The 23,434-nt window shown below is 52.4% G+C and overlaps 8 protein-coding genes across 8 annotated transcripts; 5 read left to right on the forward strand and 3 right to left on the reverse strand.

The window, feature by feature from the left end:
- Positions 1 to 468: 468 nt before the first annotated feature.
- On the reverse strand, positions 469 to 2,091 carry INS49_009082 (uncharacterized protein; the record flags this gene model as incomplete). Its single annotated transcript, XM_043169819.1, has 1 exon — positions 469 to 2,091. The coding sequence occupies one exon, from the start codon at positions 2,089 to 2,091 to the stop codon at positions 469 to 471; it is 1,623 nt and encodes a 540-aa protein (XP_043027499.1).
- Positions 2,092 to 5,443: 3,352 nt separating this feature from the next.
- INS49_009083 (uncharacterized protein) lies at positions 5,444 to 8,238 on the forward strand (the record flags this gene model as incomplete). The annotated part of the gene is made up of 5 exons (XM_043169820.1): positions 5,444 to 5,743; positions 6,051 to 6,201; positions 6,255 to 7,416; positions 7,499 to 8,025; positions 8,099 to 8,238. The coding sequence occupies 5 exons, from the start codon at positions 5,444 to 5,446 to the stop codon at positions 8,236 to 8,238; spliced, it is 2,280 nt and encodes a 759-aa protein (XP_043027500.1).
- Positions 8,239 to 8,754: 516 nt separating this feature from the next.
- On the forward strand, positions 8,755 to 10,831 carry INS49_009084 (uncharacterized protein; the record flags this gene model as incomplete). Its single annotated transcript, XM_043169821.1, has 2 exons — positions 8,755 to 10,074; positions 10,157 to 10,831. The coding sequence occupies 2 exons, from the start codon at positions 8,755 to 8,757 to the stop codon at positions 10,829 to 10,831; spliced, it is 1,995 nt and encodes a 664-aa protein (XP_043027501.1).
- A 2,568-nt stretch (positions 10,832 to 13,399) lies between these two features.
- Positions 13,400 to 14,369, reverse strand: INS49_009085 (uncharacterized protein; the record flags this gene model as incomplete). Its single annotated transcript, XM_043169822.1, has 5 exons — positions 13,400 to 13,789; positions 13,845 to 13,927; positions 13,984 to 14,020; positions 14,084 to 14,103; positions 14,162 to 14,369. 5 exons carry the CDS (start codon positions 14,367 to 14,369, stop codon positions 13,400 to 13,402), a joined length of 738 nt encoding a protein of 245 aa, XP_043027502.1.
- A 2,268-nt stretch (positions 14,370 to 16,637) lies between these two features.
- INS49_009086 (uncharacterized protein) lies at positions 16,638 to 17,324 on the forward strand (the record flags this gene model as incomplete). The annotated part of the gene is made up of 3 exons (XM_043169823.1): positions 16,638 to 16,739; positions 16,805 to 17,199; positions 17,315 to 17,324. The coding sequence occupies 3 exons, from the start codon at positions 16,638 to 16,640 to the stop codon at positions 17,322 to 17,324; spliced, it is 507 nt and encodes a 168-aa protein (XP_043027503.1).
- Positions 17,325 to 17,790: 466 nt separating this feature from the next.
- INS49_009087 (uncharacterized protein) lies at positions 17,791 to 19,047 on the reverse strand (the record flags this gene model as incomplete). The annotated part of the gene is made up of 2 exons (XM_043169824.1): positions 17,791 to 18,214; positions 18,281 to 19,047. The coding sequence occupies 2 exons, from the start codon at positions 19,045 to 19,047 to the stop codon at positions 17,791 to 17,793; spliced, it is 1,191 nt and encodes a 396-aa protein (XP_043027504.1).
- Positions 19,048 to 20,426: 1,379 nt separating this feature from the next.
- INS49_009088 (uncharacterized protein) lies at positions 20,427 to 21,514 on the forward strand (the record flags this gene model as incomplete). Its single annotated transcript, XM_043169825.1, has 2 exons — positions 20,427 to 20,615; positions 20,681 to 21,514. 2 exons carry the CDS (start codon positions 20,427 to 20,429, stop codon positions 21,512 to 21,514), a joined length of 1,023 nt encoding a protein of 340 aa, XP_043027505.1.
- Positions 21,515 to 22,217: 703 nt separating this feature from the next.
- INS49_009089 (uncharacterized protein) lies at positions 22,218 to 23,301 on the forward strand (the record flags this gene model as incomplete). Its single annotated transcript, XM_043169826.1, has 5 exons — positions 22,218 to 22,286; positions 22,365 to 22,566; positions 22,653 to 22,663; positions 22,728 to 23,063; positions 23,146 to 23,301. 5 exons carry the CDS (start codon positions 22,218 to 22,220, stop codon positions 23,299 to 23,301), a joined length of 774 nt encoding a protein of 257 aa, XP_043027506.1.
- Between the last annotated feature and the right edge of the window lie 133 nt (positions 23,302 to 23,434).

Here is a 23,434-nt window from a genome sequence, read left to right on the forward strand (position 1 = left end):
TCAATTGAGGGCTATAGCAATCCCCTATCAACCGATAACCACCCTCAGTCGGTCTCAAGATGAACGGCACTTTACCCCCGAAAAGCACCACTAAGATGTCTCGTTCCTTCATGAGTTCGGGTCCTAAGCCAATCAAGCCATCCCTTGTTATGAAGAAGCGCCTTCCCCGACACATACGGACCATTTGCATGTGAAATTGTTCAACTCCGGGCAGCGAAGGTGGCTGAAAATAAGGATGGCGAGAAAACAGCCCATACTGCCGTTCGACTAGAGAACTCAAGGAGATAGATGGTTGTATGTGTTCGCTTAGCCACTCTTCCGCTACCTCCAGTAAGGATTCGTTGTCGCCAAAACCGGCAGAGACTGTAGCAGTAAAGCTACGCCACGGTCTTTCCGTTCTTCGTCCGCCTTGGTCAAATCGGGTCCGCACTATCCGTTGGCTTATACTAGTAGCCAGATTCCACGCGCTTAGGATGAAATCATGCTCTTCCCTGGAGGCTGCTTCTCCAGAGCCCCGACCCGGAATTTCGTGCTAAACGCGATGATCTTATCACATTCGATCCCTTTCAAGGATAGTACATTCTCATCGAGGCTGTCCCCAATGGTCAGAGACTCATTTCCACCCGCAGCATATGGGGAGGAACTCTCTTGGTGGGTGTCAGTGAGGTCGATGGACATCTTCTTGCGGGACCAATCAGGCACCCAGGAAGGCCAGTCACGTCCAGGCTCTTGAGAGCCTCCCACAGCCGACAAGACTTCGAGGTTGCCGTTATTGATGATAAGGAATTTTGCAACGTTACGATAAACCGATTTGATGCTCGTAGCATAAGTGGTTTCCACTAGCGGGTGACATGGAATCTCGCCAGACCGGCGTGTTTCCTCAGCTAGTCCAAAGGCCGCAAACACCTTGTCAACCTTCTCGGTTGCCATTCGTTGGCGAAGAAGTTTCAAGATAGGCAGTAGGCGAAGAGGTATCCTCACGCCCTGCTCATGCATCTTCCATAGCTCGGCGGCGTTTGTGGCCGGGTTCGCAAGGGTTCCTCCGCGTAATGTTTGTGGCAGCTCAGACTGTGACATGTACCCATACTCCAGGAACGAAGCTGCGGCCTTGCCCAAAGCTGACCACTCAATTTCCCAATCTCCCACCAGGGCGACTGCGTGTGTCGCTAATACGACCTCCTGGACGATCCAGACACGTCTGAAATAAGGTTGTTCAAAGAACTGTCGAACAAATTGCCAGTATTTCGACGTTGCACCCGGCAGTCCATGCGTGACATTGTCTTCGTTTTCTTCTCCTCTGGCCCTTGGCCCGAGCGCAGTCTTCTCTTCCCTCTCCACGTTCCTGATCGCCTGCGCAATGAATGAGAGCACTATAGGCATGCTGCCAAACTGCCCGAGATGAACCGTCGGGCGTACTGTCCTGGCTACCCGCTCTTTTGCGAAAGAAATCCCGCCATGCAAAAGACGCGTAGGATAAAACACCGCCTGCACTACTTTCCACAGCGGATCATCGGAGTGTTTGCTTCTCTTGTCATCGAGGTCGTGAGGGATCGGCTGCGTATCCCCTACACCAAACCACAGTAAAACTCTCCGCGCAGAAGGGTAGATGTCCTCCATCAATTTCACCTGCTCCGCTCTTTCATCCAAATCATTCTGGTTGATGCAGAGAGCATCAGCCCACAGGAGACAGTCCAGCGGGTCCAACGGACTCGGATGCTCGTGCCTATTTCTTGCAAAAGGTTTCCAGGCGTTGTGGCTTGAGTGAAGCACATGGTTCTCCTTCCACACATCCACTGATGCCCAGTGTCTATTTTCAGGACCAACTCGATGTGCCGGCAGGGGGCGGAGTCGCCTCAGAGCATTGGCCAAATTCTTTCTCACGCGCATCGGGATTCCATTGCAGTGTATCTCTTCAGTCGGCGCCTCGGGTCCCCAAACGTATGACAGAGCATCAAACGAAAGCGGTTGATCCAATCCAGCTATGATCAGGGAGCATTCGATGTTCTCGTCTGGAAGAGAGGGCTTGAGAGATAGGAGCCTGATTTCGCGCGGCCGTAACGCTTCGTATATTTTGTCACGGCTTTCATCCATTGTGGCTGATCACGGCGCAATTTGATGGGCAGGCCTCAATGATTCGGCCCCCGGTGTCCGGCCGCGGTGGAATGTGTTGACTAGATATAGTTGATTTACGCAACCGAGCTTGGGCAACAGCCTGAGTGCCAGATCAAGGAAGCCTATCTCAATGAAACAGAAAGAAAGTAAGCATGACGTTTCGATGCAGCGATGAAGTAGCACAATATTAATTAACAAGGCTTTGAGCTCCACTTGCACCGATTTGGTTGGTGGAATTGCCCCCTTGCATGCAAGTCACTTGAGATCAGCATTATGTTTCGTTCCAGTCTGCGTATCCTCTGCCGCAGGGAGGACAATTGCTGACGTGATATTCAAAATGGCGGAGGCCTCCATGCCACCACAACAAGATGGTTGCACCAATACAGCAACTGGCTCAAGTTTACCTCCATTCTCTGTTCGCAACACCTATGGGTCGTCCTGTGTTCCTCATTTCCGGCTTCTACCATCATATCCCCTTGACCCATCAGCTTCCAGGATGGAGACATTTTACGAGAACGTGAAAGATGACATCGAGTTGCACAATTTGAGTAAGTGATAGCATCTCTCCATTTGAAGTCTTGGAACTGATCGCGGACCTAGCTATCTGGTGCCAATGGTAGTGGCCGGCTGCAATAGATCTCATGAAACGGGACTAACGTGTTTCAAGGTCTGGGATGGTCAACGTCCTGCCTATCCTCGCAACGAGTCTCATCTGGCTCTATACTGAGAATTCCGGCACGAGAGGCAATCTGTATATCCTCGTCTATTGCATTAATGCTATGTATGTTGATGTGTGCCCCACGAACAAACACCGAAGTTACTGACACAGTCAAGCCTATTTTCATTCCTCCCCATTTCCGTGGAATATTCTAGAATCCGCTCATCGGTTGACAAACACCTGATCCTATGCGGCATCACGTGGATCGTCTTGTTACTGGAGCAGACTGAAACCACGGAAATTATGATATTCCTCCCTCAGGCAGCCGTGGGCATTGCCATCTTGTTCATCATCATGCGTCCCATTTGCAAACCGGAAGGTCTTCGATCAATCTCTGCCCGGATGCGCTTTTATATTGGTTTAGCTCTGGGCCTCAGTATACTTCACGGCACAGTCGCGCACTTCCAAGACAGCGACGGAGAGGTTCCGATAATCATCCCAAGGCTGTCATTTCTGTTAGCGCTCCCGACTTGTACCGTCCTAATGTATGCAGCGGCGGGCTTTCGCAAAGACAGACTCGTGTTCAGCAAGACATTGGGGGGTTCGGGTCAAGCGCCCATGGAGCTTGTTGTGCCTGGAAGTAACAATCGGTGGTTGTCAGGCAATAATAATGCCTATCATGACCTCGATGAGGATGAAGTGCCTTGAACGAAGCATATAAAAAATTACGAAGGATACTTTGTATTTACAAATCATGGAAGATGGGGTTCAGTTATTCTCCCTGGCTTCAATCTCAGGCTTACTCGTTGAAAAGGGAACATGCCTAGGCTTAGTACTGATATTCAGTTTGAACAAGGAGCATCACTGAGGTAAGAGTACTCAGTTATGTCTCCTGGCAGGCCCATCAGACCTGGGCCAGCGTGCTGGTCATGCTGGAAATCAAACTGGGGAAATCGAGTAAAGTGAGACCCCAGCAGGAAGTTGTATTATTGATCCGCTGCAAAATAGAGCGGTATCGTGATCCCATACGCATCTCCCACCTATCATATTTGGATCTGGCCGCTAGAACAATTCGTCCAACCACATGAGAAGTTGAAACTTGAATGGGCTCCCTTGGTCGGATCAAGTTGTGTATGGGTGTGGCTTCGCCATAAGCTTGCGCAAAGCAGTTGCAGTGATCTGCTGTCGTGTTAGACTTGCCTCAAAATCACTAGTGTGACTCTCATAACTTCTACTAACAGGGCCTTATTGCAAACACTGACCAGCAACCGGAGATATAAGATGGTGTTCAGCTTGTTCTGCCGGTGGTACTTGCCGGTGGCCGGAAAGTGGAAGCTTGGAGGTGAATTGCTTCGGAAGCCTTTGAGAGGGAGGTCGATCTCCGGTCTGGGGAAATTGTGGGGAACTGGGGTAGTTAGTATGGGGAAGTGAGCCTTAAAACAGAGTCAGCGTACGCCCACCCAGCTTCCATAGTACGCCCACCCAGCTTTTAGCGTTGGCCCACCTAGTATAAGGAAATTGGTTGTATGCGCTATAAAATATTAATACTGCGAGGTTATTAATAAAGCATAACTATAGCTATCTTAAAGGGGTTTTATAGCTACCCCTTTATTTGCAACTTAAAAGTTACTTTTACTCTCTGCCGCCCTTTGCGCCCTCTGTGCCCTCTGCGCCCTCTGCGCCCTCTAAGCGCTCTACGGCCCTCTGGGCGCTCTGGGGGCTCTGGGGGCTCTGGGGCCCTCTGGGGGGCTCTGGGGGCTCTGGGGCCCTCTGGGCGCTCTGGGGCCCTCTGGGCTTTTTAAGCTTATATTTTTAAAGTATTGCTTAAATTGGAAAATAGCTACCCTAGCTTGTTGGGAACCCTATAATACTTGCATTTTAATGCGGATGCAGCTAATTTTCTTTATATTAGGTGGGCTAACGCTGAAAGCTGGGTAGGCGTACTATAGAAGCTGGGTGGGCATATGCTGACTCCTTAAAACAACGTCTAACATAACCACTCGCACAGATCCTCACCTCACCCTTTACCGACGCCAAAGGAAATCTTACGCGGACTGATGGCGTCTCCTTCGCGGGCAAATAACCCGCACTTCTCAGCTTACATGTACGATGGTTTTTAATTGGATGCAAATACTCGCGGTAAGATTAGAGCCGAAGTTCTGACTCCTCATCCAAGGGATATGCGTCAGGACAAAGTAAAGGTAGGGGTGATTGCAACCTATACCTGTATGGGAATGTGAAATTGTGATTATTAGACCCTTGGACGCGTAAGTAGGCCTCAGGACAGACCTCACCGAACCGACATGTCGTGTCAAAAGGGGCCGAGAGGACAACCAGGCGCGTCGGGGGTCTGTGATTTTGCACATTTCACACCCTTCTTCCTTCCTTACAAACACTATGAATAGAGTCCCACACGTCAGTATAAATGTTGTGACGAGATGAATCCTCAGGTCTACGGTTGGGCACAGAGCAGATGGAACGCAGGTGTGGCTGCTGCGTGCGAGCAGGCTGATTGGTTCGGCTTTCTATTTCATTCCTCAAGAGACCGCAAAGAACTATTGGGGCTGACCATGGGACTTGGAAACGGCCAGTTTGGGTGGACACTTAGACCTGACTCTTGGTCCGCACTGGCCAACAAGGTTCCCTGGATATACCCCAGACTCCCCCAAGACTATGAAAGAGCTTGTTCACGGCCAGGTCTTTGTACAGAGTGGTCAGACTTACACAGGTACACTGCCTCTTCCCGTCGCAGCACCATCCGGAAACGAGACTGGCAACCCCGACGTCGTGGCGACTCCGAAACTGGCTGCAGTCCTGATTGCCCGCGCCAACTCGACCAACGACACAACGTCGGTGGTGACCTTTGATCCGTCGACAGTGCAGGTCATCAGTAGCAGGGCTACCAACAACTCCATTTCTTGGATAGCTCCCGATGATGACGGGGCACTGTCCAGATCCAGAACATATACGATGGTATGTTACGAGAACCTTATCACTTCACGATTCTACCATAACGCTGGCTGATTTTCAATCAAGGAAACGCGGACGCCCCAAAGGTCACATATCCGTTCCCAGCTTATATTTTAGATCACTTTAGCGAGGAAGGCGTGGAGGCTGGCGTGAAGTACTGGGGCGAGCATGTCTTGACGACTGATCTACGTGCCTGCCTCTCACGGCAGGCTATTTGCGATACATCGAGAATCTCCGCTTCAAATTCTCATTCGCAGTCTAAATGTTTTCAAATAGTTGAGAATCAATAAACATTATTCAATGTAGAAAGAATGGCTCCATCTTCGAGGACTCGCTCGAGCTGAAGACCAAGCAGTACTGGACGCTGAACTTCCTCAAAGAGTTCGAGACCCGACGGGGCTACGACCTGGCCCCGTTTCTACTCTACGTTATCAAGTACACCAACTCCTTTTCCAGAGATAGTAAGATCTCCAATCAGGTGACGAACGACTTCTACCAGACCGTCTCTGGGGAGGGCTCAAATCTTGGGCCAACAGTCTTGGCATGAAGTTTCGCATTCAGCCGTACACCGCGTATTTCGACAGCAGCTATGCCGCGAGCCTGGTGGATAATCCAGAGGGCGAGTCCCTCGGATTTGAGGGTGACATAGACGCCTTCCGCGTCCTGGCCACTGGCAGAGACATTGGGGGATCCACGACGATCCTCTCGGACGAACTCGGTGCGTACACAGGGAATGCCTACGGAGTGACCTGGAAGTTCCTTCTCAGCACAGCCAACCTGGACATGTCTGCCGGGGTAAGCCAACTCGTCATCCATGGATTCCCTTGCAGCTCGTCTCCGGACAGTCGCTGGCCAGGCTTGGCTGCGTTCACCCCCTTGGGGACCAGCTCAAACGGCTTCGCCGATGCCTGGGACCCGCGCCAGCCTCAGTGGATGTTCGCCGCCAACGCCAGCCGCTACCTAGCCCACGCGCAGAAAATATTGCAAGAGAGTGGGCCGTCCATCGACGTGGCTATCCTCAATGATGCATGGGGCGTCACCGGCGGCTGGTCCGACGACTCGCTGAACGCGGCCGGGTTCTCGTACCAATTTCCAACACCGGAGCTGCTCGTCAGGCACAATGTCACCGTCAAGAACGCACGTCTTGCACCATCGGGACCTAGGTACAAAGCCATGGTGGTCAACAGCTCGGCCATGGACGCCAGCACTGCTGAGCTCCTACTGGGTTACGCCCGGGACGGCCTACCTGTCGTATTCGTCGAGCCGCTCCCCAATACGACCTTTTCCTACAACAATGATACCACTGCCGAGCTGAAGCGCCTGAGTGAGCTTCTCTCCGAGGTTTTGAGCCTGTCGACGACGACCTCCGTCTCTGACGCGGCAGCCGTTCCGGATACCCTAAGTGCGCAGGGAATCGGACCCTCTGTGCAATACTCCGCGAGTGCGAACGCCAGTCTGATCACGTACCGACGCACCATAGGCTCTGGGTATCTGTACTGGGTCTATAACAACGGCGATGACGTATTTGATGGAAGCTTTGAGCTTGAGGGTGAGGGCTATCCATTAGCGGTCGACCTGTGGGTTGGGTCTGTGAGCCCCCTGGAAATGTTCTCCTCTTCGGATGGCTACATCTCGTTAAACTCGACTTTGCGGTCCACCTCTTCGGCTGTATTCTAGTATGTCTTTTCAAGCGCTCCCGTATCCTCTCACTCGATAATCTACACTGCTAGGACCATGATCACTGACCTAATTCATCAGCTTGGGACCCGACAACGACTTCGGCGCCTCCCTTCCCACCAATCACCTCGTGGCCACGACCTGCGACAGCTACCTCCGAGACAGTACTGTCTACATTTCATCCAGACCTATCTGCAGCGCCACCGCATCCAACGGCACAACCGTGTCCCTATGTCCTTCCTCCTTGCCTTCCTCAATCTCTCCCTCGAATTGGACCCTCAGCGTCCAAGACTGGCATCCTGCTCAGGTCAGCGAGACGGGGCTAGACTCGCCCAACACGGCGAAGGAGGACCTGGACCCCATCCACTTAACTGACCTCGTCGCTTGGCCCAACATCACGGGCCTCGCCGCCGCCAGCGGCATCGGCACATACGAAACGACTGTTTCACTTACCAAGGGAAATAGTTCGGCAATCCGGGTTTTACTTGACGTGGGGGAGGTGGAGGGTACGTTGGGCGCGCGGCTCAACGGCCAGATCCTCACCGCAGTGGACTGGTTTGGCAACAAGCCTACCGATGTGACGCATCTGGTCCGTGATGGTGTGAATTGTAAGTTCCGGCTAATGAGATTGCTTTGGTCAATTTGGACGAACGGTGATTGACTGATTGATGAACCTATCAGGCCTGGAGATCACCGTTGCAACAACAATGTGGAACAAATTGAGGGCCGTATGGCCTGAACTGTACGGATCGCTGAAGGCAGAGCTCATCGGGCTACTTGGGCCGGTGACCTTTTCACATTCATTGCAGAAGGCTTTGTGAGATTGAGAATGAAACCAAATGAGGAAATTTATGTAACTATGGCGAATTATACACAACTACCTGGTAATGGAGCCTGGCACAACTCCCGACTCTGATAGTCGCCAAACCTGCCAAAAGACTTGTGCTTATCATTATGTACTTCAGGATGGTCCAATGCGCATAGTTGAGGTACGTATTCATGTGCGTCTAGGATGGGGGGGGGTTGCAAAGCTGACGGTGAAACGGGGAACGCGTTGCGTCGGTGTGCGTCCCCAAGGTGTGTAAAATTGTCAGAAGTCTGGGGGTTTGAGTACATCAGCACCCATGTTTGCCTGCATGTGCATAATTAGGCAGCAACACCTCGGGCGCGTTGCTGACTCTGTCCCACGTCGGTCTCGTTACTTCAGGCTGCTTCCGTGGGCCGACTGGGGGCCACCTGACTTCAAGCTTCCACTTTCCGGAAGTCATCACTTCTCTCTATCGAAGCGCTTGGCATTTTATGAGAATAAGAGGCTCGTCCCACTTTTTCAAGAAACCATGGCTAGTAATCAGGATTCATTCCGTTACAATTCTACCCTGAAAGGTCGACAAATCCGCGTGATGTACGTCGAGTGTCACAGTGGTCTCAATTTGCTTACCTCGCCCCTCAGTGTGAGACTGGTCGAAGAAAATCTTGATACCGCGGAATTCGACGCCCTTTCGTATGTATGGGGCGACCAAGCGACCAGAATGCACATCAACTGCAACGGAAAAAGTGCGACGATTGGCCAGAGCCTGCACGCTGCGCTAATAGAGTATCGACTTCGATTGCGCCTAGGCCGAGGTCGAGACGGAGATCAAATCAGAGGTCTATGGGCAGATGCAATCTGCATCAACCAAAATAATGAGGTTGAGAAGACTGAACAAGTCCGGATGATGAGAGACATTTACAAGGCCGCAAGGTTTACCATCATTTGGCTCGGTCCTCTCGAAGACGGCGATGTCCAGGCCATCCAGTTAACCCAGCTCGCTTATAGAAGGTGCTCAGAGCATCTCCGTTTCGAATTGAAAGGCACCCGTCAGGATTACCGATTTTTCAAAGCTACACGGCGCGGCCTTCCTGAGCCCTTCTACCCTGAAGGCTTCGTGGGCATGGAATTCGACCCGACGTGGAAGACTCTTTTCAAAATTCTGCACCATCCTTGGTTTAGTCGTATCTGGATCGTCCAGGAACTTCTAGTTTCCGAGTATGCTGAGATGTGGCGGGGGAGGGAAAGCATAGAGGTGGATGCACTTCTCTGGATGGCTGATCAAATCGCCACACATACAGATCTCAAGCTCGCAATGGAGTTGCAATACCCTAATGAACGACTTTTCTTCGCCGATGTAATAGCTCTGTGCTATTACCAGTTTAATGAGAACAGCCCGCCACCCCTTTGGGCGAACATGATGATTACTAGAGGAATGAAAGCAACGGAGGACCTGGACAGGTTCTTCGCATTAGCTGGAATTTCCCAAGAAGTTCCCGATGGTTTCATCAACTACTCCAGGAGAATTGAAATTGTGGCCAGCCAAGTGGGTCTCATGGCACTCTTGGGCAGCCCGGAAAACCCGACGATGGACGGCTTGGATCAACTAGCGGACTTTCCAAGCCGTGGTGTTCAAAATCGAGGAATTCAACTGCAGACATGGATCCCAGACTTCTTCTCGGCACCTCCACCACCTTTGGAGATGTCATTATTGTATTCAACATCGAAGTTGCGGTCAAAAAACCCGGAATTTCCACTGCCGGAGTTCCAGATTACCACGGACCCTGAGGCCCCAAGCCCCAGTCCCCGGCCACTGACAGTATCAGAATTTCCCTATCTATTTTTTAAGGTATGTTAGTTGTTTATGGCAGGCCGGCGAGCCTTGGTTACTTTTCAAAGTAAAATACACAGACTCACGCTACTGTTCTTAGGCTCCAGAATTACTAGTCAAGGCCACGATATTTGGTAGGATCAAAGACACAGTTGCTCCTACCCTTCTTGGGACGCTTAATGGCAATAAACGGGGTTCGGATGATCTGGAGCAATACTACCGGCACAGCATCAACATGTTACGATTTATAACAACCACGCGACTTCTTGGCGATCCGAGCCTATCTGTCGGGGACGATGTCATGTCAGGGGATAAGTTTGAGACCTTTTGGCGTACAATGGTCTATAATCGGACTGGAGACAGTTTCGTGGAGGAAGTTATCCCTGACAGCACAATCGGCATTTCCTTCGGGTATTGGTACATGTTTTGGAGGCTGTACCAGACGCGGAGATGGGAGCAGGATGCTGATCTCTTCTTTGCACAGTTGGATTTGCTACAGGGGCTTAAAGATCCGTTTATTAGCATTTTCGACCAGGCTTATGGCTACCGGTCATTCTTTGTGACGGAAGGTGACCGGATTGGATGGGCGCCGCCTGCCGCCAGGCCCGGAGACGCCATCGCCATGTTCCAGGGCAACAGGATCCCGTTTGTGGCTAGATCTGTTGGGGATAGTGGTCCATGGGAATATGTTGGCGGGTGTTACGTCCATGGTTGTATGGATGGGGAGATCTGGCAGCTTGACAAAGCGATATGGGATTTCATGACTTTTGTGTAGCTGTCAGTAAGCCACTGCCTATGAAATATTTGCATCCACGCCAGGCCTACGAACATGTAGTGCCTGCCAGTCTTGACGTCGAGGCGCCCTTGTGCCATTGCCAGCACTTGGGGTGCCGATTGCTGTTAGCCCAGTGCGGAGCGGTTGCTCCGGCCCCGATTCTTCATGTTCCACCGCCACCACTTTCGGTCGGGCAAAATCCAAGCCGCAGCCTCTGATTCTTTCGCTCCAGCACGGCTGTGTTATACCCGCCTGTCTCTTGTCACATCTCGCACCGCAAGCAAGATGTCTCAAGGCGAGCTGACGGACACAACACCAACTCGTCCTAACCAGAAATCGGCGGGTCGGATTGGTGGAGCTTGCTTCGTGTGCCGCGCCAAAAAGCGAAAGGTACGCCTCACCCCCGGCTTCCATCCATCACGCCACCGATGTTGGACTGGTTGTATCCAAACAGCCAGAATGCAGGGAAAACCACGAGGAAGATGCGGACAATGGCGAGTGTCTCGCCTGTCAAGCCAAAAACCGCCACGGCGCTTGGATATCAAGTTTGCGAGGACGCTTTTCTTCCAAACAGATCAAGATCAGAATAATGATGCGCGACAACACAAGAAAATCAACGCAATCTTTAACAGGTATAGATTCGTTGAAGGCCCTCGTCGTACGTCGGGACAAAAAGGAGAAGGGCCACAGCTGCCGCGAAGATGATCTAGTCGAATACATACGCAATGCGGTAGTCGAGCTTGCAGTTGGCTGTCCTCTCCATTTGATGAAACAGCAGCAGCCCATGGCGACCCCCAGACTGAGCCCAATCGACCGGTCTGACAGTAGCCTCCCCCGGATTCGTATGATCCTTCCCCACGGGGAAGGGTTGCATTCTCGCTGGGTCAAGCTGAATCTGATCCAGCAAGACCTGGCTATCTTCCCCAGACTCCCCCACCTGTGTCGTGGAGCACGTGATGGTATAGGCCGCTTCTTGGGTCAGGGGGAAGTGACAGTTCTCATCGCAGAGCCAGAATCCCCCAGGTAGGTAAAGTTTCTGCCGCCACTTAGACAGCCTCATTTGCATTACCTAATCTGATTATATTACAACTCTTATTTGTATTACACTGAAGCTATCCAATCCTTGAGATGATATCATTTGAGTCTTCAAGCATCCCTCCCAAAACTCACACGTTTGGGGCTTAAAAAGGAAATCTTTGCAGATGTCCAAGCCTGTGAACACAATGAGTCTGCAGGCCAACACCAGTAAAGCATGATTGCTAGCTTGGTGGTGATCCAAGATGTTAATCCTAGTGCTCCAAGAATACCTCACTGGCTCACTTGAACCCGCGATATAGTTGTGGGCCAGCGATGCTACAGACGATGTGCCCGGGCTGTTTCTAGGTCAGACCTCGCCACCAACATAAGGCCAAACCCGAAGCCGTCCCTGTGCTGACTTCGATGACGCTCGCCATCCTCTGTCACAACTTTCGCAGTGCTTTAGCTCGCAGAAAGATTTGGAACATAGTGTATTAGGATCATGCACATATTTAGGTACACTTGAATCTCTTCTGGGCTGGTGACTTGAACAACTACTCCTTGACCATTTGGAGTGAATCATCAATAGCAACTGCTCCTTGTGTATTGATCGCGAGGTAAATGAGAATATCTGCTCCTATGAACAGCAGCCTCTTGTACTTTCCCCTCTCCGTACAATTCCGACTTGAGTGTCTCCGGCCATGATGGCCGCGCGACATGCTCTTCCCCTATTCCCATCCAGGCCAAGGGTGAGCTCCTGAGGAGTCAACACTTGGCAATGATACCCCTAACGCGCTCGAGACTGATATATCGGTACACTAAACTCACTGTATAGACATACAGAACTGCCGAGACCCTTCTCCTTGGCCAATTTGTTGCAATTGGTCAGATGCCTAGACCGGCACGTCATGGCTTTGAGGCGCCTTGCGATCCGGTCTTTGAGCACCACCATGAGAGCTATAGATCATTCGCAGTTGTTCATGGTAATCTTGGTCAATCGCATTGAGCTCAACAAAGTCGGAGCGGCCAGTCTCAGGCGCGCTGCGTACCGTGGATCGGTCGAATCTCCGGAAAAAGGTTCTAAGGCCAGATAAATTGCCCTTAGGAATTGCAGGTAAATCATTCGCTTCTTTGCCAGCGTCCAATTTTGCAGTACTAGACCCCATCTGGCGACGCGAAAATGGAGATTGCGAGTAGTACTTTTTGATGGAATTCCAGGAGGATAAAGTTTGAGAGACCAAGGATTTGAGTAGGATAGTTATGACCGGCATGCAACTGCAGATAAGGCCAATGGTCACTTCGCAAAGACTTCAGGGGTTTCGCTGTCAGTGAACTAGGTAACGAAAGCGTAGGGACAAGGGAAAGCGTAGGGACAAGGACGGAAACCAGATTGAGTGGACATCTTACCCGAATAGATATGGAGTTGTCAACCAGTTTGGGTCGGCCAAACTCACTTTCTCTCGAAGAGCCAGTCCGGCCGCTGAGCTGCCTATAGCACTGCCAGTCCCAAGTCAGACTTTCGTGGGCTTAGAGTGTTATCTTCAGCTTGACTTACAGCAATCCCGTGAAGAACACGAGCATGACACCTGCCTTACGCTTTGGGGGGAGCGAGAGCTGTGACACCTGCCACAGCGGAATGACCAGGATAAATACATCGGAGAACAGTCCGAAGAATCCCTGTGACCGTGCGATTCTGACTTGGACCGTTGGGCAAGTGCCAAATGATGCTTTGGCGAGCCATGTCTCACCGCGTGACGGCACACACAAGGCCAAAAGTGTGATAATGGTGACGAGATAGAACACGGCCACCGCAATCGAGCCGGCTAAAATGAGGTGGTGTGCCCAGCGTGAGGGCTGGAAAATGCGGAAATAGAGCGTCAGGATCGTCAACTTGACGAACATGGCAGCCGCGGGATTTGTGACGAGGGCCATGATAATGAGCTGCGTTTGCTGTTAGTCATCTGTCCTCGTTGGTAAGCAACATCCTCGTGCGTACCTCCAAATATTCACTGGTGAATGCGGCCACCGGAATATCCCAGATATGCCTTCCGAGGGGCGTGATTGGTTTCAAGTTCAACACTGACGTTCGTGGTCAGCGGCACATTTTCGAAGGCTCCACGGACCAGAACACTCACAGGCTAACAGAACACCGGCGTATGCAAGAATCAAGACCTGGGTACGCAATTATATGAGTCAGTCAGAATCTAAGCAGAATGGGATTCTGAGCACACGAACGGTCGAAGCAATGCAAAGAACTAAACATTGAATTAGTATCAGAGTCGAAGCAAAATCAGAGATTGGGTTCTGACGTACGGTCGTCGATTCCAAATGCCCGGGTCAAGCGGAGGCGAGTATAGAGCCTCATTACGACGAAAGGAACCAGCAATGGAAGGAGGACATAGATTCCGATGCTGAGAATCGGCGCTTGCGATGGTGGGTCGATGAGGTTCGGGACCTTTCCCGGAGGAGGCGGGCCTGCTGGAATTTCCCAGAGGTCGAGTGAAGAGAATCCCGCGCTCATGGTGCGTGGAATGGGTAAGGACTTGTTACAGTTGGGAAGCTTTTCAAAAGTGACGAACAGTACAGAAGATGGACCTAGAAGAGAAACGTAGATAATTTAGACAGGGAACCAAGACACGAGGGGACTCGAACGTCAGAGGTGATCGTGAGGGGCTTTACATAATACTTTGCGGGCTTCATAAAGAAAGAAACATCGTGGCTTGTCCAGGTCAGAGGAATGGCAGTGGCAAACCCCCAGACGAGGATTGCAGGGAAAATGTGGGTGGTGCGAAATGTATCCCGATTGAGATAAGAGGCCGGGTCCTTCTCAATTCCTTGCCGCGAAGGATTGGCCCCCATCATGCAGGCTCGAAGGCTGGATCACATGCATGTTGGTAGGGCGTGAAAAGGTTGGTGGGGCGTAAACCTGTTGGCGGGGCGTAAATGGCCAAGATGATAGTTCGAGGCAGAGTGCTGAAGATGGTGTCATCCTGAGGATGGGGGGGGGGGGAGGCGGCTTTCAAATTTCTTGCGGGTGAGAAATGCAGGCTCTCCTGCAGGCTCTCGACCTAGAACGCATGCGTCTTGAATCGCATCATCTTCGATTCGGCCCCCAAACAAATTCGATTTTCGCTCCACTCGGAGGCGCAATTGTGCCACAAGGACACATAAGCGATTGCCCACAAGTTGACTCGATCAGTGCTGTTGACGACAGATATGGCTGTAGCCTGTCAAGGCGGATAACACCATACAGTGCGGGTCTCCAGTGCGTCTCAGCTCAAGCCATAAATATTACGGACACTCTTTCAGTGTTGCCTTTCAGCTTAAGCCACAATTGACATTTCGAAATTATTAGGTCTACTGTTGCCAGTGAATTACCCGAAAGGAAGGAAGGGGAAAAAAAAAGATTGCACTGGCGGCACTGTAGCGTTGAGGGCCCAAATCAAGTACAGGAGCTGCAGGCTACGGCCCAAAATAAAACAAGTAAAACGTTGCCAAGCGCTGCGCCTAGTGGGCAACATTGTATCACCCACCTTGCCAACAATTGTTGCCTATTTTCTCCATGCCATGCATGTAAAGGCTGAGCCCCCAATGTAACTGTGATTAAGTCTAGGAAAAGTCATCTTGCCCGTAACTCCGGAAGGATTTGAGGCATTATCTAAGTGGCGTGTTGCTCTGCGTGCTTGCTATGCCGAATTCTATCGGATTTACACTGCATTGCGAGCCGCCGACTTTCAAGTTTATTCTTGGCGGAAGATATACAACGTCAAAGCACCATTTCTTCAAGGCCAGCTAGAGTGTTCGTATTTTAGTCCGCGTTGTTCCACTTCAGAGACGGCCTGTCAATCTTGCCCAGTTGCACTTTATCATCAGACCAGGAACACGACAAGATGTATAACGCAACGACAACGTCTCACCAGCAGCCGGGTCAGTCAATAACTTGGCCCAGCCTCTTATATTGTTTGATTGTGCCTGCTATCCTTGTGGCTTTGAGACATGCTGGGCCCCTTGACCGCCCAATCCTGCCCCGGTACTCACCTGCGTTATGGGATGCCTATCACTGGCCAATTCTCGGCTCTGCACTGCGTTTCTACAGCAAGCGGCGGGATATGGTAACTGCCGGCACCCGGGTCAGCCCAAATGGAACGTTCAGCTTCTTCATAGGGAGGAAACATGTCGTCAACCTGGGTGGCTTGGATGGTAGGCGGACCTTCTTCGAGAACAAGGAGTTCAGCGTGTCTCAAGGGTATAGTCTTTCTTTTCTTCAGTCTGATGTCTCACCTGCTCGATGTCTCTGACTAGATTGTATAGGTTCGTTGAGCTCTTGACCGGACTGGTCTCTTCCAACGACGCCCGCGATGACTATGGTGCGGCATACTTTGTCAAGTGCGTATCCGCGCTATCGCGTGGCGACAAACTTGCCAGAAGACTGCCGGTATTGACGAAAGACGTTCGCGAGTTTTGTGACGACCTGAATGTGCAGGAGTATCCTAAGACAGAGTCGGTACATACTCGCCCCTTTCCAAAGATTAGAACCGTCACTGACTGCTGTTGCGAAAGTGAGCGCTGGAGAGTGACAGACGTAACTCAGAGTGTATACATGCTCCTGTATCGTCTTGTGCAGCGCAGTGTAGGCGCCACTGAGATTGCTGAGAGCGACAAACTGATGCGCCAGACTCTTCACGTTTTTGAAACATTTGAAAGCAGTACTAGCCTCGCCCACATCATATTTCCCTGGCTGCCGACGCCGAATTATATCATCAGACTGATCGCGGGCGCAAGATTGTACATGGTCATCATGAAAATCCTCAAGCAACGCAAGACCAAGAGGCAAGATGACGCCCTGCAATACGTACACGACGAGGATGGCGACGATGACAAGACCGTCAGAGTGAGTCCAAACCCCTGCAACAGCCCGTCGGGTCAGGATGCGGCTGACACTCGAGACACACAAAGTTCATTTTCAGTGCTCTTTCGTCGAGCGTAACTATGACAGGCGCTTCCATCACGTGGCTCCCTGCATTCCTGGCGGATTCGCTCGAGTGGCAGTCAAAGTGCAGAGATGAAGTCGACGCTGTTCTACTCGAGCACCGCAAGACACCGTCGCAATCGCACAATGAGATCCTCGAGAGTCTCTCGCTTCAGGACTGGGAGACTGAATTCCCCGTCCTGTACTCATGTTTGCAGGAGACGCTTCGCCTTACGTCCACTGGAACATTCTTCCGCAAAAACGTCAGCGGCGCGGACATTCGCATCGGCGACTCCGCCGAGGTGGTGCCGAATAATTCTTATGCTGCCTACCTCCCCGACAACGTTCACATGGATCCCAGACTGTACCCAGATCCCCTCAGGTTCGACCCGGCTCGCCATCAACACCAAGACGGATCTGATGAGCGGGAGCCGCACACATTTCTGGGTTGGGGTTCTGCGAGACACCTATGCGGTCAGTTACTCTTCCCCACTCAGGCGAACGTGAAATCAAATCTGACCCGAAGACATGGATAGCTGGTATGAGGCTTGCGAAGCTCGAGATCAATTTAGTTCTGGTCCACATGCTTGCCAACTTTGACTGGGAACTCTCTAACAAGCATTGCGAGCGAAAAGTGGGGGAAATGCCACCGGTGGATCGAAACCTACTCAGGCCGGAAAAGTCACGCATGCCTCTATACATACGCTACAAGTGTCGTACCTAGGCCAGTCAGATGGAAGAAATTGGACCGTGTTCTTTGGTTTCAACGGGCGTACTACTCTTTTGCTTTTCTTCTTCGCTTTCTTTCATCGCCTCGCTTGTGAAGATTGGATTTTTGATAGCTAGTACAACACTTTGAAATTCGATTACAACGCTGATGCAATTCCTACTATCCCGCGTCGGTAACATGAACCTCATCCCATAAACTGCTGCCAAGTGTCGTCTAGAACCTGCGCTATGGTTTACAACCTGTCTACTTACGTATGTAGGGCCCAATCACGCGAATGGGCAGCAAGGCAGCCCCATCAAACCCGAGTCTCATGCCAGGGTACATGTAGGTTGGACTGCTCCAAGCAAAGAACGCGAGGACCCAGAGGTATCCCATGACATGACGGACACGTCTGGGTAGCGACGCGACAAAAATAGGCCCAAGGTTGTCCTCCAGGACTATGACAGCAGCGTGTAGAGCAAAGAAGACCAGAGCCCCATTTTCGGCATTGGGAACCCCCTGGGCCTGATCGGCGCGCCAGTGTATCAGGCCGGAGATGAGAAAAGAGGCTGCCAGGCGCGTATTCCGAGAAGCAGCTGAGCGGGGTGGCAAAAAGGGGAGAGTTTTGCCAACAAGCAAGTCGGCGTGCCCCGTGAGGAAGGACCGGAGCATCTGATGCCAGCTGATACTGTATTGCAAAAGGAATGTCAGATACATCGTTCATTTCCATGCTCCGCAGTTTGTTTCAACTCACCCCCAAAAGCGGCGAACCGTGTACGCTTCAAAGAAAGAGCCGAATGGTGGTGGACAGTCGACAGGCCTGCAGAGACCTGATAAGACCCCGACGATCGCGCCCGTGTTATTCATGACCATGAGGACGATACCAGTGGTGACCCAGTACGAAATGGTCGTTGCGAGCCGGAAGATGATGTCCTCAGCGCTCAAGCTGTTGACCGGGAGAAGAGTTGCCTTATCTGCCCGCACAAAGGCCGGGTCAGGCGCTGGCAAGGAGGTCATGATATCGACAAATAGGTACGCCGGTATCGTAACAGCAAGTCGGCGGAACACAAAGCCTGCACGGCTTTGACTTTCGAGGCCAGCGGTGGACGGCGTATTCCTGACCTGCCACGGGGTCCCAACCCGGCGCGAGTTGAAGAGGACACCCGCAGCTGATCTCACGCGCCCGGCTGCCCCGGGGCCCCTTCCGCGAAGCTTTGACAGTTGAGCAGCATCTACACGGCGCACCAGGAGGAGGTCGGACGCGTTGAGCAGCTGGACCCACAACAGAGACACCAGAACGGCGGCCCAGTGCGGCCGCCCGTTGTCCAGGCACAGCTGCACGATCAGGCTCTCCATCGCGTAGGTGGCCGCGCCGAGGACAGCGAGTCCGGCGATGCGCTTGTTCGCAGCCTGCGATGGGGTGCGAAGCACCAAGAAAACGAAGGTGCCGACAAAAGTCGTCTCGGCACAGATTGAACCGAACGCCAGACGGAAAAAGCTTGATGACCGGTCGGCCTCCATGTTGGAACGTTGTTGTTGTGTTTTGTCTCAGGCAGCCGTGAATGCTGGATCAAGTGCTCAGAGAGGAGCAAAGGTGAGGTTGTGCCCGGTTTTCGAAAGGACGCGTTGGGTATTTCTGGGGCCTAAATCGTGCAGCGCCAAGTTCCGGAAGCAAGTTGACAAGTCACATAAACGAGGTTGATTGGGGGCTGGATGCCAACAGCATGAGGCTTGGTGACACGGACCCCAAATGAGACATGGACCCCACTGAAACCACGGGTCGCTGCAGCCTCAGCCGCTGCAGTAAGCTACTTGTATTTCGTACTTGTGTGCTGATGCCAGAGGATCACTGCAGGCTGCCGCTTGCGACTCAAAGAAAAAGCCACTTACCCAATAAGGTAGGGTGCGTGTGAACCAACACGCCATCCAACCCGCCGTCCCCCTACACCTGCGTCGGGTCTGACATTTGCTGTCTCTTTCATCCCATGCTTCCACCTCTAGAGGCTCAATAAGATGTCATGGCAGGATTTTGCGTTTGAGATTCTCACGCCAACTATATGCAGTATTGTCGAAATACTCATTTCGTCTATACTTGGTCGGCATGATACTACTAGTATCACTGCTAGTTCAGCATTTAACTCTATGGCCAGCCCCGCTACAGAATATGTCTTTTCAATCTGCAAACTGCCCCGGCTGGAATCACGTCTTCTACTAGCACATCCCTGATTGTTGACCAATTTCTTCGCTTCCGAAAACTGGTTCAAGTCCTGCAAGAAAGACGATTGTGGGTCTGATGTAAGATCCAATTTTCCAACTACCTTTACGATAAATTTATTTTTGTATTTATTCATAATCTTATTATTACCTCAGCGTGGTTATTTCATGAAAAGCAGTTATGATACTCAGTCAATTATTAAATATATATGATGCTTATTGAGAAACAATCGTGGCAATAGCTATGACCTATTGCGTTAATACCTACTACTGATCTGACTCCCAGGATTTGGACAGACCTCCCCCTCTGCCCTGCAAGACAGGAAAATCCCAGCGATATCAGTATTACCAGGGGGCCCGGCAGGCGGTCATGTGTTTCTCCGCTGCGGGTGGTCGCATGCATGTTAGTGGCGGTAGAAGTCTTGGCCGCGCCCCCAACCAATTAGGTAAACCGACGGTACTTGCTCAGGAACAAGGAAGCCGATGGGGCGCGCAAAGAGCCGACAACGGGCTCGTCCATTGAGTTCTATTTCATCGCATACACAGAAAGTTGTCGTTCAACGAAGTGAAAAGAGGAAACCTAGGCAACAGGAAGAGGCAGTCGGCAGGTGATGCGCATCCTATTGAAGACCCCGCAATTGCTACACAGGGCAACAGCAAGACCTCACGTCCGCCAGATCAGTACCATGTCTTCCTCCAAGCCCTTTATCCTCTTCTTCAATCCCGTCAGGCATGCAAAAGCCTACTACGAGGGCCTGCAAGAGGTTGCGCGAACAGAAGTGGTCACGAGCAAGTCGAGAGACGAGTTCTTCAAAGATCTCGGGGGCAAGTACAAGGACATATCTGTCATCTACAGGACCTCGGCCAGCGGCGCGGTAGGCGATGTCCTCGTTGTCCCAAGAAAATTAGGCGCGCACTTCTGACCAGGGGGGAATGACAGGTTGCCGGTAATTTTGACGACGAGTTCATTCAGCGCCTGCCCGGGAGCTGCAGGCACATCTGCCACAACGGCGCAGGGTACGACCAGATCGATGCCGAGGCCTGTCTGAGGCGGGGCATCACCCTCACCTACGCCCCGGATGCAGTCACCGAGGCCACGGCCGACCTGGCCATCTGGCTCCTGCTCGGGGCACTCCGGCAACTCAACCCGTCACTCTCGTCACTGAGGGCCGGCAACTTCAAGAAGGGCATCGACTTCGGCCACGACCCGCAGGGCAAGGTGCTAGGGATCCTGGGCATGGGCCGCATCGGCCGCGCGATCAAGAAGCGCGCCGACCCGTTCGGCCTGGTCACGCGCTACCACAACCGCCGCCCACTGCCCGAGGACGAGGCCGCCGGCGCCGAGCATGTGTCTTTCGAGAGGCTGCTTGCCGAGAGCGACGTCATCAGCGTCAACGTGCCGCTCAACGCGGGAACCAGGCACCTGATCGGGCCGGGCGAGATCGCCAGGATGAAGGACGGCGTCGTCATCGTCAACACGGCCAGGGGCGCCATCATCGACGAGGCCGCACTAGCCGACGCCCTCGAGAGCGGCAAGGTCGGCGCCGTCGGCCTTGACGTGTACGAGCGCGAGCCCGTCGTCAACGAGAAGCTGCTGAGGCAGGAGCGCGCGCTGATGGTGCCGCATCTGGGCACGCACACGACCGAGACGCTGGCTAAGATGGAGGCGTGGGCCATGGAGAACGCCAGGAGGGCCGTCCTTGGTGAACCGGTGCTGTCTCCGGTCCCTGAACACGTCGAGTTGCGTTCAAAACAGACGAATGGATCAGCATAGAGCATCGTTTTGAATTGCGTTCATGTACGGTGTGTCACTCCTCGCACATTATATCTACCTAAATAGAACATTGAAAAGAATTTCAGGCTGTAGTACACATCACAGACTGCCTTGTTTGACCACTTCGTGACTTCTTGATAGACTCTACGGAGCGAGCATCACGGGCTGGCCATCAGACAGACTATGATTCCAGTATGTTGCCTTCGAAATCAGACTGCATATCGCAAACCGAGGTTCGCTTGCCGAACGCTGTTTGTTTCAAACTACCTGCTGTTTGCCGTCGACGCGTAATACTTAGGCAGTCCGTCCTCACGAGCATTGGCTCGTACTGTATGTGCTACCTCATAGTCGTTGGGCAGTGAATGGGTGACTTAACCAGTGCAATTCAGTCGCAAATTAGACATAGCTTCATTCATGCGATACTCAGGAGTGACGAAGTGTTGACGTAAGCCCCCCTGCTTGACAGAAGAACCATGTCTTGCGACGGCGGAGGTAGAAAGGTGGCTAAAGTTTCAGCCGCGCAAGTCGCGCCGGCCCCGGTGCCGTCCTCGGTATCCTGTGGAGCCTGAGATGGGGAAGTTGTCCCCTTTAAGAGTCGCCGCGCTCTGCGAGCCTTTGCGTACATAATGAGTGACATGGGATCAATTATTAGACTTGCCGCATCCGAACTGCAGTCAGAAGAAAATACAAGTCCACTTCGAAGATGACTAAGATCGCTCTGCTCGGTGCCGCGGGCCAGATCGGCACGCCGCTGAGCTTGCTGTGCAAAACTGTGAGTCCAAATGTCCCGGTGAGGTAACGCAACGGGACTGGATAACTACTCGTTGGCTGACACGGGGGGCCATAAAAGAGTGACCTATTTGACGAGATCTCCCTCTCCGACCTCGTTCATGCCCCCGGTATTGCAACAGACCTAAACCACATCGACACCAAGGCCGTGGTTTCTGGCTACCTCGCCGCCGAGAGCGATGGCCTGAAGAAGGCGCTGCAGGGAGCCGACTTCATAGTTGTCACAGCCGGTATTGCACGCAAGCCTGGAATGACTAGGGATGGTAGGTCTTCCCCCGTTCAGGTTTATACCCCTGATTAGTCTCAAGAACAATGCAGCCTGGTAAACATGCTAAACGTGCCTTTTTAGACCTGTTCAGGGTGAGCCATTCTTGTCTCTGAACGATCTCTCATTTAAACAACGCACTGACATGGCATTACCCAGACCAATGCAAGCATTATTCGCGACATTTTCACTGAGGTTGCCACAACGTGCCCTCAGGCGATCAGCTGCGTCGTTACCAACCCCGTCAACTCGACCGTCCCAGTGGCAGCCGAGGCCCTCCGGAAGAGAGGTGTCTTTGACTCAACCCGCCTCTCCGAACTCACGACGCTCGACGTCGTGCGGGCCTCGACCTTCGTCGCCCACGCCCTGGGCGGCGGTGCCGATCCCAAGCAGTTCAAAGTGCCGGTCATCGGGGGCCACAGTGGTGGCACCATCCTGCCGCTCTACAGCCGGTCGGAACCCAAAGTCGATGTCGATGCTGAGACCTTGGCAAAGGTCATCCACAGTATGTCTCTAATCCCAAGTTCGCCCACGGCTGATTTTATTTTCGGATGCTGACTCTAATATAGGGGTCCAGTTTGGCGGCGACGAGATTGTCCAGAGCAAGCAGGGCGCTGGCAGCGCGACGACCTGCATGGCCTACGCGGGATTCAGATTCGTCAATGCCCTCCTTGCGGCCAGGGCGGGCGCGGCCAGGGCGGGCACGCCCGTCACGGAAGAGGCATACGTCTAACTGCCCGGGGTGCCAGGTGGCAAAGAGATCGCCGCAAAGCTTGGGGTCGATTACTTTGCTGTCAAGGTGGAGCTGGGCCCCAATGGTGCTAAGCAGGCATTGGACTTTGGTGCCCGGTCGGAAGAAGAGAAGA

The sequence above is a fragment of the Diaporthe citri genome, assembly GCF_014595645.1.
Source record: "Diaporthe citri strain NFHF-8-4 chromosome Unknown scaffold_3, whole genome shotgun sequence".
In the NCBI taxonomy this organism is placed as follows: domain Eukaryota; kingdom Fungi; phylum Ascomycota; class Sordariomycetes; order Diaporthales; family Diaporthaceae; genus Diaporthe; species Diaporthe citri.